The 27,448-nt window shown below is 38.4% G+C and overlaps 1 protein-coding gene across 2 annotated transcripts in view; it reads left to right on the forward strand.

The window, feature by feature from the left end:
- The window catches only part of SLC6A17 (solute carrier family 6 member 17), a 59,743-nt gene extending 32,739 nt beyond the window's left edge, over positions 1-27,004 (forward strand). For both annotated transcript variants that reach the window (XM_072137406.1, XM_072137405.1), the window contains exons 4-12: positions 876-1,002; positions 1,315-1,496; positions 2,855-2,965; positions 3,050-3,291; positions 8,965-9,157; positions 9,934-10,126; positions 17,700-17,859; positions 19,863-20,025; positions 21,936-27,004. In XM_072137406.1, coding sequence (XP_071993507.1) covers positions 876-1,002; positions 1,315-1,496; positions 2,855-2,965; positions 3,050-3,291; positions 8,965-9,157; positions 9,934-10,126; positions 17,700-17,859; positions 19,863-20,025; positions 21,936-22,304 — 1,740 coding nt within the window. In that variant the 3' untranslated portion in view covers positions 22,305-27,004. The remainder of the gene's footprint in view (positions 1-875; positions 1,003-1,314; positions 1,497-2,854; positions 2,966-3,049; positions 3,292-8,964; positions 9,158-9,933; positions 10,127-17,699; positions 17,860-19,862; positions 20,026-21,935) is intronic.
- Positions 27,005-27,448: the final 444 nt, after the last annotated feature.

Genomic DNA, 27,448 nt, shown 5'->3' on the forward strand with positions numbered 1-27,448 from the left:
GGGAGAGGGGCAGGCAGTATAAGCTCTCTGCTTATGTTGCATCACATATGCCCAGCACTGAAGCCGGAGCTACTGCGCATTTGCAGAGCTTCGGCAGCCATCGGTGTGCCAGAATCAACTTGGCTGCATGCAGGTAGGGAGGGATTGCAGTGCCTACTGGGGCATGGTGTGGTCTTTGCTCTGGCTCCCCGGAGAGGCTACTCCACGCCACAGTAGCCTCTATGGAAAATGTTTATATTAGATAACTGTAGATTAGGTTAGAAATTTTTAAAGGGTTAGGCAAGGATAGTTTAGGGTTTAGTATATTAATGGGAACCTACCATGAGATCTACTTAAATAGGTAGATTCCTAATGGTAGGTTTCCTTTAAAGCTTCTAGTTCACATACCTGTTTGAAAAATATCAAATTATGGGTTATATTCATATCATTTTTTATCAGCTGCTTAGCCTGTCTATGTAACAGCTACACCAAAAACTGATGCAATTGAAAGGTTTAATTTGACATAGACTGTTTATAAAACATATCCACTGGTGCCCGTTTTCTTGACCGAATAGTTTACCACACTTTTTTTTCGTGTTATTTTGGCTTTCGTTTGCATCAGTTTTTTTTAAAAGGTCTCCAAATAGTGGATGATAAAGTAATTATGTAAACCTAGTAAAATTGTTAAAAGCTGTCATCTAAGTCTACTCATGATTAGGGAGGTCTTTTAAGCATAGAAATTTCCTGTTCTTTCTTAAGATGAATAAGAATGATTTTCGGATGCTCAACAATTACATGTATTTATTAGGGTAATGTAAGACTGGGGCATGTATAATTACATTTGGCATGGCAGTCAGATGATTAAGTGATACAAATTATTTTCTTGTTTTTCTCAGGTCTGCTTTTTTGTTGGGCTCTACTATAATGTTATCATTGGTTGGAGCATATTCTACTTCTTTCAGTCCTTCCAGTATCCTCTGCCTTGGAGTGAATGTCCAAGCGTGAAAAATGGTTCTGTAGTCAGTAAGTTGTTGACCTCTAGGCTTATTTGGGATTGTTAAATGTGATGAAAATGAGGCATATCATGTTATCATATTTAAGGAAAACGTATTATCACTTTCTAGGACCCCAAACTAGTACGACAGTGGTGCTATGACAGTAGCTCTTTTTCTACACAACCCATGTATACCTTTTAAACCTAAAATAGCTAATAGATGGAGCCATCTATCTGGGTCTGAAGTCTGAAAATTGCCTTCTGGAATTTGCAATGATAGTAATGCTGAATGAAGTACCAGTTAGTGTAATGCTGAAACCAACTGTGTTGTTCTGTTACAGTAGTGGAAGCAGAATGTGACAAAAGCTCAGCTACAACATACTTCTGGTACCGGGAAACTCTGGATATTTCAAATTCAATATCAGATGGAGGAGGTCTAAACTGGAAGATGACAATATGCCTATTGTCTGCATGGTGTATTGTGGGAATGGCTATGATAAAAGGGATACAGTCATCAGGGAAGGTGAGCCAATACAGAGTTGGCAAAGAAAGACCTATTTTTGCAGCAATTTATGGAGTAAAAAGTAGTCAGTAGGTTGTAAGATTTATATTGTTTTATATGTTTTAATGTTTTCAAGGCCTCCTATTTACACTGGAGATTAAAATTAGAGAACAATGTATGATAACTTGATTTTTTTTTAGAAATAAAGTAATCTCCATTGATCAACCTTTGGATGGATTTTTTTTTGTAAGGAGTTCGCCATGCCATTAGAACAGTGTTTTACTTAATTACCAAAATGTGATGTAAGTAGCTCAGAGAAAGATTGTAAATAAATTTTATGAAGGTTACAGCAGCCACCAATCAGTAGGAAGTGTATAGGCATTTTCTTTGAACAACTTCAGCACATCTGCAACATAGGACATCACCGGTCTCTCACACTGTTCTGCTGTGATCCAATCATCTTCCAGTCCCTTCCATAGTTCTTTGACTGGGTCCTTTGTTTCTATTGGGTTTAGATCAGGACTCTGTGCTACCAATTTCATTGTTTCAATGTTTTCTATTTCAAGAAACTGCTTTACCTGTTTTTCTGTGCGACAGGGGGCATTGTCCTGCATGACAAATTGCTGGCTGATTGAGTGAAGAACGTGTTGTTGTAGAAGGTTCTGATACTCGCATTCACTCTGCCATGTAGCTGTATGAGAGGTCCAACTCCGGCTGTAGAAAACATTCCCCAGACCATGACACTTCCTCTACCAGCTTTTACTGATATTTTGGAAATTGTGTGTTGTTCTCTAATTTTCCAGTGTACTTAAATTTTAAAGGGGTATTCTCGTCAGGGCACTCACATTCAGTTTCATTAATTTGCCATATATAAACATTTCTTCAATTGGATGTTATTAAAAAAAATGTTCCTGTGTGAAGATAATTTCTCATAAATGTAGTCATGTTATCCCTTAGAAACAAGACTGTGTCCCTGGATACGGCCACCTCTGCTGGAGTGATCGCACAAAGAAACAAAAAGTTTTTGTATATGAAATGTCCGGGAGTTACTGCAGGTCCCACAGCCGTCCTGTGGTAATGATTGCTGAATCCTGGTGGTCCGGCAGGGCTCAATAGCGCATGTCTGGCCACCGCTCCCAGGGTGTGACGTGGTCGTAACCGAGGAAGCTATCTGGTTTCTAAGGGACAACATGGCTACATTTATGAGAAATTATCTTCACACAGGAACATTTTTTTTATTAACATCCAATTGAAGAAATGTTTACATATGGCAAATGCATTTAATTAAATGTAAATGCCCAGATGGGAATACCCCTTTAAGAACAGTTACCACCTTATCTTTTAATAGGTTAGTGAATCCACTTGTCTCTTCATTGCAGGTAATGTACTTCAGCTCCCTCTTCCCTTATGTGGTTCTGATCTGCTTTCTTGTCCGTGGATTACTACTGAGAGGATCTGTTGATGGTATCCTTCATATGTTAACTCCAAAGGTAATTTTAATTTTTTGTTGCTTACCAGGCTACCATGAATAATTTGCTTGGGAATGAGTCTTATAAGTTTATTTTCTGCCATAGGTTGAGAAGATGCTGGATCCACAGGTATGGAGGGAGGCAGCAACTCAAGTGTTTTTTGCGCTAGGTCTTGGCTTTGGTGGTGTCATTGCTTTTTCAAGCTACAATAAGCAAGATAATAATTGCCAGTTTGATGCTGCACTCGTCTCTTTCATCAACTTCCTCACATCTGTACTAGCTACTTTGGTTGTATTTGCTGTCCTTGGGTTCAAAGCCAATATGATGAATGAGAAATGTGTAGTACAGTAAGTATCCTGAATTACTCGATATTTCTACCTTCTTGAAAGCATATTACAAGCATGTGATATAAATACTGATATATATTCAATACATTTTCATGTTTGAATACTTTTATTTATGAACTCTCTTGGCATGCATCTGCCAAGATAATGGGTTTAATAATGGACTGTATAAACAGTATTGTAATATATATATATATATATATATATATATATTATATATATATAATATATATATACAGTGCCTACAAGTAGTATTCATAGTATTCAACCCCCTGCAGATTTAGCAGGTTTGATAAGAAGCAAATACGATAGAGTCTTCAAACAAGAGCATGATTTATTAACAGATGCATAAATCTTACAAACCAAAAAGTTATGTTGCTCAGTTAAATTTTAATACATTTTAAACATAAAAGTATGGGTCAATTATTATTCAACCCCTCAAACCATCAAAATTCTGTTTCGTTCTTAAAGTATTAAGAAGTAGTTCAGACACAAAGAACAATGAGCTTCACATGTTTCGATTAATTATCTGTTTTTCCAGCCTTTTCTGACTATTTAAGACCCTCCACAAACTTGTGAACAGCACTCATACATGGTCAACATGGGAAAGACAAAGGAGCATTCCAAGGCCATTAGAGACAAGATCGTGGAGGGTCACAAGGCTGGCAAGGGGTACAAAACCCTTTCCAAGGAGGTGGGCCTACCTGTCTCCACTGTTGGGAGCATCATCCAGAAGTGGAAGGCTTATGGAACTACTGTTAGCCTTCCACGGCCTGGACAGCCTTTGAAAGTTTCCTCCCGTGCAGAGGCCAGGCTTGTCCGAAGAGTCAAGGCTAACCCAAGGACAACAAGGAAGGAGCTCCAGGAAGATCTCATGGCAGTGAGGACATTGGTTTCAGTCAATACCATAAGTAACGTACTCCACCGCAATGGTCTCCATTCCACACGAGCACGTAAGGTACCTTTACTTTCAAAGCGTCATGTCAAGGCTCGTTTACAGTTTGCTCATGATCACTTGGAGGACTCTGAGACTGACTGGTTCAAGGTTCCCTGGTCTAATAAGACCAAGATCGAGATCTTTGGTGCCAACACACATGTGACGTTTGGAGACTGGATGGCACTGCATACGACCCCAAGAATACCATCCCTACAGTCAAGCATGGTGGTGGCAGCATCATGCTGTGGGGCTGCTTCTCAGCCAAGGGGCCTGGCCATCTGGTCCGCATCCATGGAAAGATGGATAGCAAGGTCTACTTGGAGATTTTGGCCAAGAACCTCCGCTCCTCCATCAAGGATCTTAAGATGCATCGTCATTTCATCTTCCAACTAGACAACGGCCAAAAGCACACAGCCAAGAAAACCAAGGCCTGGTTCAAGAGGGAAAAAATCAAGGTGTTGCAGTGGCCTAGTCAGCCTCCTGACCTTAACCCCATTGAAAACTTGTGAAAGGAACACAAGATTAAATTCCACATGAGACACCCAAAAGAACCTAGATAACTTGGAAAAGATCTGCATGGAGGAGTGGGCCAAGATAACTCCAGAGACCTGTGCCGGCCTGATCTGGTCTTATAAAAGATGATTATTAGCTGTAATTGCAAACAAGGGTTATTCCACAAAATATTAAACCTAGGGGTTGAATAATAATTGACCCACATTTTTATGTTTAAAATGTAAAATATAACTAAGCAACATAACTTTTTGGTTTGTAAGATTTATGCATCTGTTAATAAATCCTGCTCTTGTTTGAAGTTTGAAGGCTCTAACTTATTTGCTTCTTATCAAACCTGCTAAATCTGCAGGGGGTTGAATACTACTTGTAGGCACTGTATGTATTATATATATATATATATATATGTATATTACAGTCCTATTAGAGGAACGATGAGAACAGATTTGATGACCAGGCCCTAAAACTCACCCACACACCATCAGACCATCACCGCTATATCTATTTATCTATTGTAAGTGTCCAACAACTTGGACCCTAAGAGATTAGCGCTTGCACTAACACCTTCAAATAAACAGACAATTAGATACAAGGATTAACTAAGGCTTTATTACAGACTCCTTTGATAACTCAGTTGATCATTGAGGCCTGCAACTAAAATTCAGTAAATTACCAGCATCAGCAGAGGTCACAGTGTGCTACTGCAGGAGATGTTCCAAAAGTCCCCTAGATATGATGTAGAATGGGCAGACCCCCAACATACAGATTAATATGCATAGTTGTTAAAACCCCTTAAAACTAGAATAAAATAATAAAATATACTTATACTCCACTTAATGTACAGTGTGATTTTGCAGAGAGAACTGAATTTCATCTGTAAACATGTATAGACCATTGAAGATGTTGTTGTACCTGTACTTGCACCAAAGGAAATAGTGATGCAATGCATGAGTGCTATCCTTGTGATGCCCAACTTGACAAATGCCATATATTCTGCCCAAACACTTCCAAGATGGTGCAGAAGTATTCTTTATTGAGAAAACAGGATAATGTATTGGCCTAGTTAATGTCTATTTAATTCCATACAAGCAGAACCTTAGCATGCATTGCTGCAATTCTGACTAAAGACTGTAAAAGGAGCAAGCTAGTTAAATATTCAACATATACCACCTGATGGAGGAGATAACGGAATAAAAAGAAAGGTACACCCTGAGTGTCATTGTTATCTTAAGTTGCCACCATGTGCCATTTCATTGCAACATATTTAGAATCTTCACAGCTAGTTGAGAAAAGTAGCACCACTTACAGCATTCTTGTCTTACATAAGACAAAGTTCTTGACTTTATGTACATGAAAAAAACTGGGATCAATGAGTGCTGCTAGGTAAAATCCAAAAAGTAGCTTGGATGATTGTTGGATACTATATTTTATTGGTAAAAAAGATTTAGGATAAAAGAAAATGTATACTAGGCATAATATTAGGTATAGAAAGTAAAATAGAAAATGGAGATATAAAATACATGAAAAAAATACAGAAATGCAGCAATACTACCATATGTCAAAATGGATGGAAGTTTATCAATAAATACAGACCTAATAAAATCCATATATTTCACGATTATTTTCATGAAAACATAACATAATTTGTGGATATGTAAATAAATGTATGAATAAATTATTAAAATAAAAAGGGACTAATGGACATATAACATGAGACTTATATTATGCAAATGAACATGTAAATGAAACAACAAAGTAGCATAAATATAAATAAACCCATAAATAAATACATAAGTTGTTACCATTAGAACGAAACCCATATAGTGTTTTGCATCACATAATTTTATACAAATTTATATACTGTATATATTATAGGGCAATTAAAGAGTTAACAATGACTCTACTCTCCAGCCTTTTAATATCCTAATTATTTTGCCAAAAGCCGATTAGGACCGGAAAATGTGATATGTGGATATGATAGGATATGTGATCCTCTCCTACCTGGCTTCCTACCTACTGCTAGCATTATTCAAAGCCAATAAAGGAGATCAATAGCATAGGTAAGTAGGCCGCTCTGTCCTTAACATATCACCACAGGCAATTTTGGCCTATGAACAAGGTTCTGTCCGTAAGTTGAATTTGTGAGTTTGTTTGTAAGTTGGAACATTTATATAACTGTATCCTACATATACTCACCTATCCTCCTCTTCATCCTGATCCCAATGCTTGTCTTCACTTATTATGACACGCGGGATTACCTATAAAAAAACAGGCTGGAGCACAGGTATACAATGTCCGACACGCTCTGTCCAGTGCTCCGGGCTGCTATTTATTCAAGCCCCTTCCACCTCCCTCTGCCATGCTGGGAGACAGATGCAACATCACACGGGATCTGCACGTAACTATAAATCTTATGTCGGCTGCAGGTGTTTGAAGAGAACTTGCGGACTGAGTCCTCTCCATACAGGGTGAGAGTTTACTGGCCACTGTGACCTCTACTGATGCTGGTAATTTACAGAATTTTACTTCCAGGCTGCAGTAATCAAAAGTGTCTGCAATACAACTTTAGCGTAAAAGTATATCTACCACTCACAAAAAGTAAAAAAACACCTATGTATACTCATCTATCCTCCTCTTCATCCTGACCCCAGCCTGTCAAGCTTAGCGAAGACTAGCACCGGGATCATCTAGAAATAAGACTTTAAAAAGCAGCCCGGAATGCCAATTATTATTATTGCAATGCATGATCAGTAAAACCCCCCATATACTGTAGTATGGCAGTATATGGTAGGATCACTCAGACAACCTAGGGTTAAAAACTTAAAAAACTAAAAATTCAAATCACCCCCTTTTCCTAGAACGGATATAAATATAAACATGTTAGGTATCGCCCAAAATTTCCGATCTATCAAAATAAAATAACGGTTATTCCCGGCACTTTACCCCGTAACAGATAATAGCGTCCAAAGTAAAAAATGCCACTTTTTCACCATTTTGCAACATGTCAAAATTTTTATAAAAAGTGTTCAAAAGGCTGTGCGGTCCTCAAAATGGTAGCATTGAAGATGTCATCTCATCTAGCAAAAAATGACACCACACACAGCTTGGTACACTGAAGTATGAAAAAGACATGTCGTTTTAAGGCGCACAGTTAATACTGTAAAATCCAAGCCCATAAGAAAATGGAGCAAATGCATTTTTCAACAATTTCACTGAATTTGGAATATTTTTCCTACTTCACAGTACACAGTATGGAATATTAAATTCTATGAATTGCAATTTGTTAATCAGAATACAAGCTCTCACACAGCTCTTTCCGTGGAAAAATAACAGATTTTTGAAGTTGGGGAGTGAAAAATAAAAACTCAAAAACGAAAAAGGGCTTGGTCGTTAAGGGGATAATTAACAGCTTGGAGCGCCATACATCGCATTCCTGTACTCTGGGTTGCTTTTTAGAAGTCTTTTTTCTTGATCATCCCGGGTTGTCAAGATTAGGAAAGACAAGTGCTGGGTCAAGATGAAGAGTAGGACTGGGAAGTATATGTAGGTGTACTTTTTGTGAATGGTAAATTTCCTTTAACACTAAAGTTTTATTGTAGACACCTTTTATAATTTAGTTGATCATTGCAGTCTTGAGGTAACATTCAGTAAATTAACAGCATCAGCAGAGGTCACAGTGTACAGAGAAGTTATCTGTAAGGCTACCTGCAAGTTTCACAGGCAGCTCATGCAAGGGTCATGGAATCCATTGCACGGTTGTTAAAAAAATGGCTAGCATACGTCTCAAAACCTAGTTGTATGTATGAGCTCTAAGTTGTGAGTATTCTTAAGTCCGTGGGTCTTTCTTTGTATCCCTTTCGAATAGTCTAATAGTGTTATTACACTGACAATGTATGATTTACTGTGCATGACACAAGTAAAAGTTGTACAAATCTTTTATAGCATTTCAGATTTTTGTTTAACCACAGCTCAAAAAAAAAGAGAAATCCCCATAATATTGCCAATAAAAACTTCAAGTTGTCCCGAAAAAAAGAGAATCCCCAACAGTACAGGTGGTAGAAAAATATGGTCTTAAATACTTCACCAGTATTTTTTGTACCGTGTTTTTATCATGCAAAAGTAAAAAAATAAATTAAGAAAAAAATTATACAAATATCTATTTATTTCAGGCTTCATTTAAATAAAACCAGGAATTTCATTGTTTGGTTTTATCCCATTTTTCCCCCTAGAAATGCCGAAAAAATCCTTGGTTATTTGAATGCTGGCGTTCTGAGCCATTTCCTTATACCCCAACATGTCAACTTTTCTCACTTGACAACTGCAGATTATGCAGACATGTATGAAGTCATAAAAAAGGTGAAAGAAGATGGTTTTCAAGATCTTCACCTGGATGCCTGCTTACTGGAGGATGAACTTGATAAGGTGTTATATTATTTCTATCTTACATAATACTGAAGCTACTGTACTTAGATAAGGATCGTTTCACCCTTTTTTATCCAAAGTGGCTAAGAGGGAAATAACAGTCATAACAACCAGTCATGATCCAGCTGCTATTTCAAAATAAAGCTGTGCTGTGATTGGTTGCCATGAACTAACAAAGACAATATTTCTATTAGACAGTTTCAAAAATCTCCCCTATTTTCTTTTATTTCCTTTTTAGTGTAAGACCTGTGAGCCTATGGCACTAGGGTGTACAAGTTCTTGAAAGCAAAAAATATCACATATCATGGGAATTAGTGTTTTGTAGTGGGATTATGATCCAGAGATTTATTCTGACAGCCATATAGGAGTTGGGATAATATTTTTCCTACCATTGGACAGTTTACATTCACTTCATAGGTTTTTTTCTCCTTTTTCTGAATCAACAACATAGAATAATAGAAACACTGAGACCACATTCACACACAGTGTTTGAATTTTGCAATTGAAAGGCTGTGGGGAGGAGATTGGCTCTATCGCATATGCATTTACACTGAATCTCTTGCAATCGGTAATGAGGACCACGTTCTACATAACGTAATGCAAAACACGCAGTCTTCGTTCCCAGTCCTGAGCGTTTTAGCGTAATTGTATACTCAATTGGGCCAAGATCCTCCCCACAGCCTTTGAGTTGTGTTATATTAAGCAATTTTAAACGGTGAGTGTGATTGTGGCCTAATTTTGGATTTTGCCCTCATTTGTGATTTGTGCATTTGCAGGCAGTACAAGGAACCGGATTGGCATTTATTGCATTCACTGAAGCAATGACGCACTTTCCCGCTTCTCCATTTTGGTCCGTCATGTTTTTCTTCATGCTGATTAATCTTGGTCTAGGAAGTATGATTGGCACTATGTCTGGTATTACTACTCCTCTTATTGACACATTTAAAGTGCGAAAGGAGTTTTTAACAGGTAAGTGATATTGTGGCAGCTTAGTTTCTTAAGTTTGCACAGAAATTACCTACTATATAAAAGAGCTCAAAGGAAAAAACTGCTTTGTTGTGGGTATAAAAATTAGACAAATAGCGAGTGAAATATGGCAAACATTGGAGGAGCTTGGTTCAAGAACAGGAAGTTGAGTCACTATCCATCATTTTTATTGGGTCCAAATGTACAAGTAAAACATGACATTGCATATGTCTTATCGACACAATGTATATCAAGAATAGGATCCATTTTGTTTTTTCTCTTTATACAATCATACCTGTAACTACTAAACTACAAACATTTTATCAGGCTTCACTATCCATCATTTTTTAAAGAAAAAAAGACTTTCATTGTCCTTGGTAATGTAGATGATGAGTAACAGATAGTCCATTCCATTTCTATTAAAATTCAAACAGGCCAGCTGTGGATGAATGTGTTCAGTCCATTGAAATGGAAAGTGTGCCACAATCCCACAAACTGAACACATTGCTCAGGACGGGAGTCCTTGTATGAAACAGAAATATAATGGAAGGACTTCCTGTCTGCCAGCCAATCTTCAGCACCGAGAAGTTCTTACAGTAGTGGCACTGCAGTTTGGCCGGCAGACGGAGTCCTTGCATCACATTTCTGCATGATGCACGGACTCCCGTCCTGTTCAATGTCTTAAGATCTTGGGATCAGACAGCACATAGGTCGATTTAAACATGTTTGTCTGTCGTCTGCTTAAATTTACAAAATATTATATAACATCATTCATGTTGTGATACCAGCTTGTCCACGTTTCATACACAAATTGAAATAAACAGAAAATAGCAATAATTACATATGAAACATGGATTTAATAGTAAACTGTAATAATAGTCAGAATAATGCAAGTGGAATTGTAAGGTTCTATTGATCACAAGTATTCCCAGTCCTGAGTCATCCAGCAGTTATTTGTAATCTGTTGAAGAACCTTTTAGAAAGTGCTCAATGGGTTTGCCCCACCAGTATAACACAGGGCTCATTACCAACATGAACTTCACAGCATTGATTTATACCGCTCAACTTATGCCACCAAATAGTATTTTATCAACATTAGAATATGGAGATTGTGTTTAGAGTGACTCTTAAAATATAGCTTTTATTACTAAAAGTGAAAAATAAATTGACAAACAGACACAAACAACGCAAAGGATTCACCCATGATAATGTGGCTTTTCCCTAATTCACATACTGCCCTTATGTATATATGCATTGTTTTCAGCAGTTTATACTGAGTGCTAGTATAACAACTAATTAGAGCAGTATTCACACTTGGGAGATGGGTGGGTACAGACAACAGAAGAGCTGGACAATTGTGTATGTTGTAGTCCTGTCGGTCTTAATGGTGTAGTTAGTGGAGTCAGGACTCCCTTCACAGATACTTAGGAGTGTGTTCACTTTTATGAGACCGCTGCCAATTATAGTCCTACATCTCAGCTTCTGCATCTCCAGATAATTGTCTGCAGGCTTTATGTCTCTTTCAGATTAGTTCTGGCAACCACTAAGTCCTTAGTCTCTCCCACTATTTAAATCCTCATCCCCCGGCTCCATTTGGTATATTGTCTATATCGTAACACTATGCTGCCGATCTACACATTCTCCCTGCCCCTTACATGTGTTGCCAGCTATTTTATCTAGCTCATCAGCGGGTGATCGGGCCTAGTGTCTAGCAGCACTCAGATTAGCAGTGTCAGCTCGCCCCCTGATAGTAAAGCTATTTACAGAGCTTGCTCCACCCCCCGTCAGAACAAGACTCCCTAAACCACCAATCACAAGACATGACATCATACTGGAGGGCAGGAGCACTCCCTCTAGTACTTTGTGTCTGTATGGGAGGGATGGTGGGCAGAGATTGCAGCATAGGGGACTGTCAGGGCTCATTCACACAATACATTGCGTTGCGTTGCGTTTTTGTTGCATTTCTGATGCTGCAAAAGACCAGTTTGCAAATGCGTTTTATAATCCTAATCAGATAAAAGCAATTGTCTTCTGCACCCTTTAAAAACGCATAAAAGTTGGGACTTTGGTTAAAACATTAAGAGAAAGTGCTTCACAGAAAAATGCTAATGTAAAAAAGGCATCACAAAACGCTGCACAAAGCAATTATAAGAATGTGTTCTTTTAAAAAACACAACGCACAGGCGAAAGCCAAACATAGAGACAAGAGGACTGCAAACACATCCATTTAAATGGAACATGAAATGGAGCTTTTATCCAGATGCCTCAAAAACGTAACAAAAAACTAATCACAGCACATCGTGTGAACGCGCCCTCAGCGCGTCCCCATTTGGCTGTACCCCTCAAGGGACAAGTCCCAGTTATAGTAGGTGAGAGTAAGGCCCCTTCCACACTAGCATTGCATTTCACGTCAGGGTGCAATGCGTGAAAAACTGACGCGCGAGTCAATGGGAGACTCGAGCATTTTTCAAAGGGACCATGGTTTGGGATTAAAATGTGTTATTTAATTGAAAAATAATGTCTTCTGATAAGTTGCAAACATCTGCGATCTATTCTTCACTGTTCCCCGTGTATATTATCTCCCGACAAGTTAGCAGATGTGAAGAACAGTGAAGAATAGAATAAAAACAGTGAACACAGTGAACACAGGATCATTTAAGAGAAAAACACAGTGCAGAACACAGTGCAGAATAGATTACAGATGTTCGGCACATCTGCTTACTTGTCGGAAGATACGCGCGGAACGGTGCGCCCAAAATAGCATGTGAAGAACAATATATATGTGTGTGAAGAACACATTGCAGATGTTTAAATACATCTGCAATGTGTTCTTCACACATATATATTGTTCTTCACATGCTATTTTGGGCGCACCGTTCCGCGCGTATCTCCCGACAAGTAAGCAGATGTGCCGAACATCTGTAATCTATTCTGCACTGTGTTCTGCACTGTGTTTTTCTCTTAAATGATCCTGTGTTCACTGTGTTCACTGTGTTCACTGTTTTTATTCTATTCTTCACTGTTCTTCATTGTGTTTTTTTAATTAAATGATCGTTCTCGAGCAGGGGAAATACTGTTATTCATGTCACCTAGCAACCCTTACGTTTAAAACGCATTGCACTCGCATTGCACTTGCAATGATTGCGAGTGCAATGCGTTCTTGATGCATCTCCATAGACTTGAATGGGGCGTGAAAAACGCGCGTGACTCGCAAAAGTAGAGCATGCTGCGATTTTGACGCGCGTGAAAACGAACGCAAGCACGCGCGTGAAAAACAACGCTAATGAAGAAAGACCCATTGAATACAATGGGACAGAGTGCAATGCAAGTTCTGCGCGTCAAATGCACGTGCAGAACTCGCGCGTGAAAAACGCCAGTGTGGAAGGGGCTTAAGGAGAGATATGGTTGAAGTCTCCCTATGCATAAGGTTTCTGCACTGAATTCTCAGAAATCGCTGGCATCGTTATTATTATGGCTGTAGACTGCAGACTGTATTCTCTATATATGCTGACCCTGAACACATCGGGTTCCTCGGTACACAGTCACGGCGCTTTCCCTTGATGCGTTTTTCCAAAGGCTTAAGCCTTGATCACATGCTGAGGTTACACTGCGTTTTAGCAGATGCAGTGGAAACTCAATGTAGCCTTAGCATGTGATCTGAAGCCTTTGCAAAGCATCAAAAACGCATCATAAATAAGCAAAGACATTTTGAGCACACCTTTATATTAAGGGCAATAGATATTACATATGCAACATCCCCCACCGGGGCCTAGCCTTTCATGGGGTCTGGAGGCAGCCGGGACCCAGAATACCGGAGTGGCTGGCGGTTGCGGCCTAGGCACGCTGATGTCAAGGTGCTTGGTAGAAATAAGGAGGGAGAGGCTGATGTAATAGGTTCTCCCTGGGGCAACCCCTGAGTCTCTGTAGTATATGCCCTTGGGTAATGGATGGGGAGCCCATGGTGGTAACAGCCGTATTCAAGGATCATACAGAGGCAAAGTTGTGCAAAATAACTCACGGTTCTTTATTGAACAACAGCCGGCAACGGGCCTAAACGTTCTCACAGCGGATGCTGACTGGGAAGGAGCGGTGTCCAAACTGTGGAAGCTGCAGCTCTGGATTGGAGTCTCCTGACTACAGTACTGAAGGTGTACTGAATGCTGGTATTCTAAGAGGATCTGCTCTCTAGAGAGAGCTGGGTTCCAAGAGAACTTGCTGGAAAGGGCATGTGCTCAAAGACCTTGTGCCCCTCCCTGCCCAGGGGTTTTATTCTCGAGGTCAGGTGGTAGCACCTCTCCAATCACACTCCAGTTTACAATACAGCCAACAATTGGTCAATAACTTACATCCACTTAACCCTTGCCTTTTCAGGCAGTATCTACAGCTGCAAATTACCTGAGACTTCCTTCAGTATTCCTTGGGTGAGTTGCTCAGGCTCACCTGATGGACGCTGACAGTTAGAGGGCTCTATTCGCAACTACTCCCTTGCCTATACATTGGCAGGGGCGTTGCACATAGCTCTAACATAAAGCCAATGGAGCTCAACAGTTCATATTACATAGATGGTACATCTCACATAAAGCAACTAAAACTCAAATTTACATTAAGTCCAAAGGGACTTACTCATTTCATCCTATTCATCCACCGACATTCCTTCTGAAGTATCGTTCTATCCTAGTTTCCTCCTCTTTGAGGTGGGGAAATCAGATGAATGCAAGCAAATGAAATTGCTTTCTTGTTCCCACCTTGTTTTTGCCACATATGACGCGCAATCGGGGTGTGATTTTTCTCACACTCTCAATAGTGGTCCCTCACCCTTCTGTGTAATTTCCTATAGGATTTCCATATGTAGTCCAGAGGGCAGTCACATCTAGCCAGATAGACTACCCCGATGGATTCACAATTAATGAAATCTTTGATTTGGAAATTCTCCCCCACTTGAGAATTCCTTTATTTGCATCTGATCACAGGCAACACAGGATCCACATCTGAGCCAGTTTCCTAGACAACCAGTTACCTGCCGTTGGGGGTCTCTCATAATGACTGCTCACAATTTGGGGGTTAGACTCTGTCCCCTTCTAAACATAATTTCAGGTTGGGGTCCCAGACATTGTTTGAGATCCACATCCTGTTACAAAATACCCCAATATTTCATTAAGTTGTTCGGTACATCTTTGTGAGCCTCATCAAAAGTACCAGTGATTCTGAACCAAGTAAAAAAAAAAAAGTAACAATAAATGCTATCTGGCTCTTTTTTTGGAATGAGTAAAATTTTACATTCTCTTTCCACCCCTCTCCCAATACTGCTCTAATCAGCTATCACTCAGTATAAACTGCTGAAAACAATGCAGATACATAAGGGCAGTACATGAATTAGGGAAAAGCCACATTATCATTTGCTTTGTGTCTGTTTGTTTCATTTTATTGTTCACTTTTAATAATAAAAGTTATGTTTTAACAGTCACTCTAAACACAATCTCCATATTCGAATGTTGATGAAACATAGGAAACTCACATGAATACTCCACATTCTTTGTATGTTGTTAGCTTGGTGATAATCTAATACAGAAAAAGCATGTTAAGGTGTGACACATCTATTTAAAATACAACAAACACAAGTAACTTTGTAAAGGAGTCCACAGTACCAGGCTAATCACAGTGCATTATATTCCTAAATTGATTTGCACCCCCCAATGTAGCACACCACATGTAAATGTGTAATAGATACAGATCCTGCAGTAGTATAAATCCTTCTTAGGCTACATTCACATGAACGTATCATCCCGGCATGTGCGGCACCGTACTGCTCCGTACAGCGCCCATTGCTGGCCTATGGGGGATGTATATAGGCCGTATATACGTAGGCCATATATATGTCCCCCAACGGCCATGTGAATGAGGCCTTAACCAGGATTTAAGAAAATTCTAAATACTTTACAGTGGTGCTGATTCTGTTACCAGTCTACAACTCTAATAGATCCAATAAATGATTAGACTGTCAATGCTACCTTCATGTCATTCACATCTTTTCTATATACGATATACGATAGGTGTTTAAGGGGTTCCATCATCAATGCCAAGTTAATCATAATAGTGTCAGTAATCAATAGTAATCTTTTAGGAACCTTTAAGTAAGAAGACCTAAACCCATTATAAAAAACAATATTTGTAGCTGCTCTCCGCAGTGGAGGTCTGAAATAAGGGATTTACTTTGCAACACATTGGAAAATGTATTTCCTCACCAGACAAGCATTTTAATTTATTTTCCTTGGTATTTATAAATTAGTATATTTTAATTGTAGCTAATAAACTTTCCAAAATATATAAAGAGGTACAGGCTACAGGGCTTTCATCGCAGTAATAACATTATATTGATCTTAAATGGAACCCGTCACTATGATCTTCATATATGTTATGTAGCAGGAAACGCTGAGCAGATTGATAAATAGATTTGTGGATTTGAATTATTTATATTATATATATATATATCTATATATACATATATAGATATATATATATATACATTTCCTCAGCTCATCGTGCCATAAACTATGCTGCCTACATATTACAATGCATTTTTATTTTTGCAGGTTCACTTAGAGGCTGGTTGCCCACAGATGAGTTCAGTCCGAGAAACTCGGTCTTTGTGCTGATGGGATTTCCCAGACTGAACTTTGTATGACTGGGCGGGGGAAATTTATTAATGTGTTGGTCTTAAGAGCTGTGCAGAGTAGAAGTACAGTAGGGATTTGTAGACATGCTGTAACCAATAGCCACAATGGGTAAGTCAGGTTTCAGCTCTATATGGTTAGCTGCTCCCCGACCTCTATGTGTGCTGTTATCCTAAAGGTTCTTAGTAAAATACAGATTTTAGTAAAATACGAATATCTGCTTGTAAATGGTAATGTCTTGCCCTATTGCTACTTTGACAATACATTATATCTGTCGATGTATTCTTTTCTAGATATTTTATTCCTTTCCTGTGTGATAGACAGCTAAGCAGACTCGTTTTAACAATGAAAACACTAAAGAGCAGTAGAGATGAACCAGTACTAATGGGAGGTGATGAACACCTACTATACCGTATGCTAAACAGATGTGTATACAGATTCCCTCTCTAGACAATGCCTGTGTGACTGCCATATAAGCATGTTCACCATGGACCATAATATAAATATGTGTATATATAGAAGGAGGGACAGAATCATTACCATTTATGACTGCTGATACAGAGTTCCTTACTGCACATTATTGATAATGGATATTTACAGTCATGCGTTTCAGAATTCCAATTCATCTGCTGGTGTATTTAACCATAGCTGCTCTGCGATCTAGAGGATTCAGTAGATCCATCAGACTGCGAAGTGCAGAACTTTGGCTTAGCATGTTTATGAATGTCAGACTCAGTTGATTTCACTTTTACAGCAAAACCATGTGGATCCTGAATGAGGAAGTTCTGCGGAACTGTCCCGATCCACTGTGGATTGCATGTATGACTTGCATGTTGAGACTGTAACATTCATGTTTCATGCACATCATTTCACTGTATAATTTTTCTTTCTGCTAATAATTGTAGTCGGCTGTTGCATCCTTGCCTTCCTGCTGGGCTTGATCTTTGTTCAGCGTTCTGGAAATTATTTCGTCAACATGTTTGATGATTACTCTGCCACACTGCCACTCACCATTGTGGTCATCCTGGAAAACATTGCAGTAGCTTGGGTGTATGGCACAAAGAAGTAAGAATCCTCCCACTCCCCGTCTGTCAAACACGCTTAATCTGAACCTTCTCTCTTCAAGTAGGTTCTTTCTGACCTGTTCTCCTTTCACAGGACCTAAATATAAAAAAGCCATCAAAGGAGAAATAAGTGCAATGAGAAAATGGTTGTGTTTTTGGCACTGTCTACGCTGTCTGTATAGAAACAGAAAATATTGTAATGATGTTACATCCAATTTCTAATTGTAATGAAGTGAACTTGGAATCATTACAATTACAGACACATACAAAGGTCTCCTGTGTGATAGCTTAAAAACATATAAACCCACTGGTAAAATAACAACAGAACTGTCTTGGAGATTAATCCAACCATGTGTTTTACCCCTCCCTTTGTCGCCATTTACATGTGTGTACTAGATATTGATTTTTGTCCTGCTTTTAAAACTTGTCATTGGCTATATTATGTGTATACCTTGAGGTGTATTAAAAAAAAAAAAGCAAATGCAAAGGAAAATAGTTGCATTACCTTCTAGCAACATACAGTAGAAAGGGGGCACAGTGTTTTATGGTTCAGTTACCAAAATGTCACGTTGTACAGAAGATGTTGGCAGTATCCCTCTATTACATGAATGGTATATGTCATAAATGTCTGCAACAAAGCTCTATTCATTTCTATACAGCTGAGCTGCACTACCTGCACAAACCATGGCCAGGTGTGGTGCAGTTTTTGGAAGAAAGTAGCCATGTTTTTCAACCTCAGGAGAACCCCTTTAAAGCGAACCCGGCACCAGGAATGTCAATTTTCACTGGTGACAGATTCCAATAGCCCATTCTATGCTGATTTAAAAAATGAATTTAACAGCGTTCTGAATCATTTTAGTAGTATATATTAGCTTATTTTACCTGGCTCCATGTCAGCAGCATGGGGTGAGGGGAGTTGCAGCTGGATGAGTGTGCAGGAGACTGACACAGGCACACACAGACTGCAGCTACCTCCTCTCTGGGGACTTATCACACACTGCTGGCTAGGAGGCAGGTAATGTAAAATAAGCTATTATAAGCTATGGAAATGATTCAGAATGGTGACAAAGGCATTATTAAAATCAGCATAGCATAGGTTATTGGAACCTGTCACCATCTAAAAATGGAATTCCTGTTAACAGGTTCGCTTTAAAGGGCTTCTCCTGAGGTTGAAAAACTGCAGCTTTCTTCCAAAAACAGCACATTGATAAGAATTCAGGTAAAATGAGTGTTCATGAGCTGGTAGAAGTATAGAAATTAGAGCTACAGAATGAGCAATTAGAATCTTCATTAAAAAGCAAATTGAGCAGCCTACACTCCATGAGTACACTACACTACATGTAGAAACATGCAGGCTACAGAAAAAAACAAAGTCCTACACTGAACAGAGCTACTCTCTGCAGATGTGCCTATTTGTTGTCAGCCATGTCTATCTGAACTATTGTGACAGAGAATCTTGGTTTTTTTTATGATTTCTAGGGGTTGCACAGAACATTCCTTCATTTAGAGAATGGGTAATTAGATTTTCCTTTGTATTAGTTTTTTAAAATATATATATTCCTTATTTTACCCTTAACTTGTCCTGTTTCTCTGACTAGCCCTGGTGTCCTAATTAGCCCTGAAGCCCTGACTCGCATCATTACCCTGACTAATTCTTGTGCCAGGGTGTATTTATTGTGTAACAAACATATCTTTTTGGAAACTTTTTTTAAAGCACAACTCCAACCTGTTTTTCCATCAATCAATAGCTCTTGAGATGTAGAACAACTTTGCCTATTATTTTTGTTGCCTTTATCCAGCAGTTACTCTGCTATCCTTCTCAGTTTAGCACAACATTGTTCTGTTTTTAAAGGGGGAATCACATATGGCAATTTGATAAAAGCTTTATAACTTTAAAGTCCCGCTTTTAAAAAATGGAATAAATCCACTAGTTTCTTATCCTGTACAATCACTGCTTTTTTTCAGTGTTCAGTTCAATCACACAATTCTCTATATGCATTTTAGATTCATGCAGGAGCTCACAGATATGCTTGGATTTCGTCCGTACGCCTACTACTTTTATGCATGGAAGTATGTTTCCCCAATCTTTATGGCACTTCTGCTGTCAGCAAGTGTAATTCAACTAGCATTCAGTCCGCCTGGATATAGCGCTTGGATCAGACAGCTGGTAAGTAAAATTTAATGAAGGCTATAGTTTTGGTATCAATGTTTTAGGGAAGGGACACATGTAGTGTAATGTCTAGTGGGATTGTGGTTGGTTTGTTTCAAAGTTCAACTGCAACTTCCACAGTTCAGTTGTAATCGATTTTAAACCTGCACTTGCAGCTGCATGTGGATGGGGTTCAATAATTGCATTGCAGCAATAAATGTATCCCCTACCTTAGTATGCTTGAATTTATTTTTACTTTTATTTTACTTATACCGCCATTAGAGCTGTATTGATTTATATACATTGAGTTCTCTCTAATAGCAGCTGCAGACATATTTTATATATAATTTAGTTGAGGAATATAAAAATAACATTTCCATGATTGGAAAAGTGCTACATTAAATAAGGGAGTTCCCTATACATTAATGCATGGCTTTCAGAAACCTTTGTGACATTACTTGAAATAAAAGCCAAACCAGAAAATCTTCTAAAATAAATAATAATTAAATAATAAATAATAATTAAAATCTTTATTTATATAGCACCATCAGATTCTGTAGCGCTTTACAGATTCTTGTAAACATATACAAATAAACATTACAGAGTAATAACAGTCATATGAAACGATAGGAATGAGGGCCCTGCTCGCAAGAGCTTACAGTCTGAAATTTCCTACAAAACTACATTCCTACAAAAGTAATACAGACCCAACTGTAGATATGGCTGTTTCATAGTCATTGCGTTTCATCAGTAAAATATAGGGAACTAGTTTGTCCAGTTGACAGGTCACCAATGTTGGATAGGATGGGAATCAAAGGGGCATACTCATATTTAATATTTGACATATCTACGGGATATATATGTTAAACACATGATGGAAGGGGGGTAACCTCTAGTACTCTTGCAGATGGGTTGAATGCAGAGTTTGCCACCAATGTGCAGCCACACTTCATTTAAAGGAAACCTACCATTAGGAATCTACTATAAGAAGTAGATCTGAATGTAGATTGCTCCTGCCTGCCTCTGCCCTAATCTGTAATTTAATAATCCTGGAACCTAATGTAACTTGTTAGAAAACTTTATTTTAGTAACAGGCTACTGGGGCATGGTGTAGCCTTAGCTCCCAGTGCCTGACCAGGCTAGTACAAGCCCAAGTAGCCTCTGCAGTTAATTTACATATTACTAAAATAAAGTTTGGTTCCGTTATTAAATTACAGATAAGGGCAGAGGCAGGCAGCAGGAATCTACCATTAGATCTACTTCTGAATGAAAATAGCTGAGTGTGCAGACTCAGGCTGTTTTTCCTCTCCCTTGAGCACAGCTGTGGGAAGGGGGACAGCGTACCTCTATTCTAAACTTAGGTGCAGGTTCCAGAGGTGTGTCCCTTATTTATAATGTATTTATGGCATATCCTGTGGATATGTCATAAATATTAAACAGAGAATACACTTTAACTACTTATTGAAATGTAACTTGTTATTGGGAGCATGCCTCCTTTATTTGCTTAAAAGGCAGTCTCTTACAAGGAATTCCATTTCTCATTTTAATATCATAGTTCACCACATTGATTCAATTTTTTTTACTTAATTCCCTGATTTCAGCAGAAAGGCCTGCATGTAAATGTACTACGGGTTGAAAAAAATTACAGCTTATTTCCTGTGATTCGAATAATAAATTCTGTGTTGTGTAAAATGCCCTCTTAAATGAAAGGTATGAGAATGGCAGTGAACAGGTGAACTTGCAAGAGAAAGACTGCACCCTAAGCAACAGACTGCGTCAAGCATTGATTTTTGGTGCTGGGACAAACTAGTAATGGTTTTTGTTTTGTTGAGTCAGTAGCTTGTCTTATCACAAAGGGGTGGTTGTTTTACTACTCCTGTGGATTGTCTTTTGGCCATAATATAACTGTACCTTTTTGTCTTATTCAGGCTGAAGAACAATATTTGTTATATCCTACATGGGCTCTATCATTACTCATTTGTTTGATAATATTAGCCATCCTACCAGTGCCTCTTGTCTTCATACTCTGGCAATTCCAGTTAATACCTGATGGATCCAACAAATTATCTGTATCATACAAGAAAGGCCGTATGATGAAAGATATCTCCAATTTGGAAGATAATGATGAAACCCGCTTTATCCTGAGTAAAGTACCTAGTGAGACCCCATCTCCAATGCCAACCCATCGCTCATACTTGGGTCCTGAAAATGCTTCTCCTTTGGATTTAGGTGGAGCATCAAATGGGCGTTATGGAAGTGGCTATCTCATGGCAACCACTCCTGAATCAGAATCGTGATCTTTTTCAAAGGCTTATCCTACCATATTGTGAAATGCAATTAACATTATGTTTTGTAAATTATAGCACTTTCTAAAACTTCCCTGCAAAAGTCGAACAAAGCAATGGATTGCTTGCGTCTAAAAACAGACATGGATGTTTCACCTTAACACAACCTGTGCATCTCCTCCACTCAACTAGAAAATGTAATCTGTACTGCAGTGTTCTACATATCATGAACTAAAGACAAATTTGCTTCTGCTTTTCAAAGTGATGCATCCTGCCATAATATATACATATATCTGAAAAGCTTGAGGGTATACAGCACTGCATAATTTACGTTAATACACAGGTATGATGTCTCATCAGCAATTTTTATGTTTTACCCCTGTGTTTGCACATGTCTACAAAGCACAAATGCAGATCAAACAACATAACCTGCATCCTTTGTGAGCACAACCTATAAATAATAATAATCTTTATTTATATAGCGCCATCAAATTCCATAGCACTTTACAAATAAAGAATCAATAAGGGTTCATTTAAATAATTAAATAATAAAGTATAAGGAAAAAGGTATAAACTATTATTTTTATACTTAAGAGTGTTTCTTTTAAAGAAGATTTAAACATTATAACCAGAATGCATAAAATGAATTATTTGAATTATTTTCCTATTTATTTTTAATATTCTTACTTTTCAATATTTCCTATTTGTGATGCTTCATTTTTAAAATTAAGTATAAATGAATGATATACAGAGTATAAAGGCTCAAAGTGAAGTTAAAGAAAGGTGTCAAATCTGACAGCCGACATAAAAGTTGTTCATGCACGTAGCAGAGCCTGCAGAGGTGTAAACACCATTATAGGAGAACCTTATAGGTTACCTCTGTGGACTATGTCTAAAATCTACCAAACATAAATCCAGAAGGGATAAACTAACATATACATCCAGGCACTGTGACTGTGGAAATCTTCTTATATTTGTAATCCATGGCTTCATTCCTTCTAATATCTACTTTTCATATTATGCTAATGAACCTGAAAGGCCATGGACATGTCCCAGAAGCCCTCTGTGGCTTCACAAGCTGTTGTTACATTGCAGAGACACATCTCAGTCAGTGAATAGTAAGCACACAGAGGGAGGGGGGAAGTGATTCTTCAAAATTTAACAGTCTGTGAATTTGCAGCACAGAGGGACTCTGCTAACATGCCCATAGCCGTTTAGGCTAATTAGCATAATTTTAAAAGTTGATTTTAGAAGGAAGGAGGCCGTGGACATAAATATAAGTAAATAATCACAGTCACAGTGCCTGGATCTATGAGTAAGTTTCTCCGGTGTATCACGCTTGATTTTGATAATAGATTTTATTTAAGTGTTCAACAAAATAAAATAGTTTCTTCATATTTTAAGGGTATTCTCTACAAGTAACATTGCTTCTAGTGAGGAAAACCTCAACAGTTTCCTTTTCCATGCTTCTGCATTATATATGAAGCCTAAGGGCTCATTTACATGGCCGTGTGATCATCCTGACTGGATCCGGGAGGAGGAGGCAGAAGGGATGAATAATAATAATTAAAAATAATTCCTTTAGTTATAGATTCTGCAGCGCTTCCACAGAGCTTACCAGATCAGTCCCTTTCCCCATGGGGCTCACAATCTATTCAGTATGTTTTATTTTTTTTGTGTGGGAAGAAACCAGAGGACACCCACGCAAACACAGAGAGAACAAACAAACTCTTTGCAGATGAATTGGAACCCAGGACCCCAGCGCTATAAGGCTTTAGTGCTAACCACTGAGCCACTAGGGTGTGCACTCGTCACCCCTCCTCTCCCCATAGGTTGACAAGCGTCACAACTCGGTCAGGTTCTGGTGCTCCGTGACCATGAGCAAATTATGCAACCAGATCACAGCCCCCAGTGTGACAGCCTGAATGAGGCCTTAGCTGTACATCTTTCAAACTCCACGTGAAAATGTTCAGCAAAATAAATATTTTTCAGCTGTAGCTTTACTAAATGTTACTGAAATGTTACTATGCCTAAAATCTCTGTTTGCATCATACTTTTTGGACTGTAAGAGAAAATATATATTTGACACCAATTAAAAATTGGTCCTAGCTCTAGGACACAACACTTGTGCTACGATCCCTGCACAACCCCAGTACAACAAGGCTAGACCTGATGAAGCACTTTGTATAGTGCGAAACGCGTTGTCCAAAAATTTATCAGAATAAAAGAAACCTTTACCCTTGAGTACCAGCACCATCCATGTTTTTCATACATAGGGAGTTACAACCAGTAACCTACCCTCTAGTCCATATGTTTGGTTCATAATGCATGAAATCGAGTGGTAGATTTCCTTTAAAGGCCTTTCATGCTCCACTGGGGGTTCTGGGTAGGGATCAAGCAAGCAAAGTCTCTTGATCACTTTAAATGCTGGGAAACCATACACTTCTGGGGGCTCTGTGAGGTTTACTTTGCCTTTTAACGTTTGGTTTGGCAAAAAAAAAAGATAAATAGAAAACTACACAAAACATTACAATTTGTAAACCTGCAAGTAAGCATAGTGGTCGAGATTTACTAAAGGCTAAGTGCCAGTTTTCTGTCTTTGTTTTCCTGGTTTTCTTTTTGAGCAAACTGCTTGCACATGTATTTAAGAAGTGTTTGTGCCACATTTGTGTCACACGCGACACATTTGTTTCGCGGCTACAATGCACCCGACGCAACACAAAATTGTGCACCGATGGGGGTGTTCTCTGGTGCACAGTTGGACCGTGCGACACATTGATCATCTAACAGAAATGTGTTGCACATTAAAGGTGCACCAAAACAAGTTGGTGCAATCTATTGGGGCAGTGCAGAGAGGGCCACAAATCCTGAATCTGGCGCACTCTGCAAACTACACAGGCAAACTGCAGATCGTTATATTCAAAATTGCACTTTAATTGTACTTGATCTGCACAACGTCTGGTCACTGGTGTGTTTCAGATGCTTATGATAAGCACATTCATCAATTATTTTGTCCAAATATATTTATATATTCTTTGTATGTTATGCTTAGGTTAAGGACTTAGTGGGTGGTGCATGAGCTAAGAAAATCATAAAAAACATTAATAAAATCACCACCTCAAGCATCATGGAGGATATCAGTTTTGCCCAAACATTTGCAATTATAGTCCTAATATAAGCAAATTTATTAGAAAAAAGCAATTGTGGCAGGTACAAAGTTGCTGTCCTGCTTTTGCCAGTAATGATTCACTTCACAGAAATAAGTTCAATGAAATCAAACTTGTGACAAGTTTAACTTAATAAACATGTGACTGTTTTTGGTTTATGCTGGTACATATGCACTTTAACTCGGATGAAAACATTTTAACTCAGGGTCCCTACCAAAATGGACTTTTGGTAGTCCATATATATTAAACACTTTGGACTGCAGAAATATGATACTTTAAATCAGTATTTACAGTATTTCTCTTTTACTTATTTTAAGAGGACCTGGAAGCTATTCCGCTATGTCTGTTAAAACTAAAACAATTTTTTTTCCAGTAAATAATAATAAAATGGTATTTCTTTAGGATATTTGTTTCATTTTCCAGGAAATTTAAGAAAAACCCAAAACAGCAGCACTGTGTAGTCCTCCCTGTTCTCAAAAGGAATGGTAATACGAAGTTGTCAGTTAATCTAAAAATTTAAGAGCAATGGTATAATGCAGCTTATGAAGTGCTGTGGATTTGTGTCTTTTTTTAAAAAAAAATAGGTAATACTATTTTATGTAAAAGTGGTGGTCCAGGATCAATTACTTACTGACTACTAGCAGGAAAGGTAGGAAAATAAAAAAATTTAAGTAAGGGTCCATGTACACTAACATATGGGGGACGTATGAATGGTCGCAAATTTACGGCCACATATGCTTCCCCCATAGTTGTCTATGGCGCCTGGGCTTGGTATAGTGAGCACAACGTATGCTCACCACACCATGCTGTGCTGGCATAAAAGATAGAGCGGGCTCTATCTTTGGCTGTAAGAATGGCTGTGTGGCTCTATTCTCTATGGAGAGAGGAGGGGTGAGCCTTCGCTTCTCCTCCTTTCCACCGTGCCATCGTGTGCCTGAGCCCTAAGACTCACTTGACATCTACACCAGGGCTTTCCATGACACTCAGCAGAAACTCATAACAGAAGGCGAATGGAAAGTAACCGTTTACCTTCCTTTCACCACCGTTTTCAATGTACGGAAGGTTGCCTTCCAACTCAATTCTGTTAGAGAAAAAAAGGCGCTGACTACTTCGCTATTGTTTATTTTGCTATGTTTTCCTACTTAATGCAGGTGTGAACTGTGCTTTATACTTACCTCTACTCCACTTCGTTTGTGGTTCCTGTTGCGGTCGATTTATGAAAATCGAGGCTGCATTGGTGATATCACATATATAGCACTTTTATCAGTGGTCTGGCAAACATCACAGAGGCAAGTGGTAGGCTACTGCGGTTACATTCTGTCAATGTGACATCACAACTTCAGTCTCTGTTTGCAAACAGAGATCAGCATCAACAGGAGACCCTCTAGAATGGAGGAGAGTTGAGAGGTGAGTAGAACTTTATGATATGTTTTATAGAGTACTCTTTATTTTACTGCCTTACTTGTTGGTAGTTAGTTACTTGGTCCTTTACAAAGCCTTTAAAAAAAAACCTAAATACAGACATGTCAGAAGAGCTGATAGGCCTCTTTTTAAATCTTGTTTAGTTAATAACAAGCTATGGCTACAATATGTGAAATTCAGTACATATTTTAGTGTAACATGTTTGCAGCTTGTATTGTTGTGGGCAGTGCCAGTTAGATTCCCAGCCAACTGTGCATTGTGAAGCTTACCTACTGTCTGCAGTATGCATATACCATACGTTTATTTTTTAGTCAGGCTGAAGAAATGCATTTACATCCCACCATCAACCTCGAAACTGGTACCAAATGTTAATAGCTGTGAACAGAATATTTTCCTATTATAAATACTACAATGAAGCCAGAAGTACTTACATTAGTAGAACTGCATAATCTGAAATTAACATAGAATTATATATATATTGTATATTACATTGTACATGTCTGTGTAAATTTTGTCTCTCTGGTTACGTGTGAATTCATTTATATGCTTTGTATATAATGCTGTACA

The sequence above is a fragment of the Engystomops pustulosus genome, chromosome 2, assembly GCF_040894005.1.
Source record: "Engystomops pustulosus chromosome 2, aEngPut4.maternal, whole genome shotgun sequence".
NCBI lineage: Eukaryota > Metazoa > Chordata > Amphibia > Anura > Leptodactylidae > Engystomops > Engystomops pustulosus.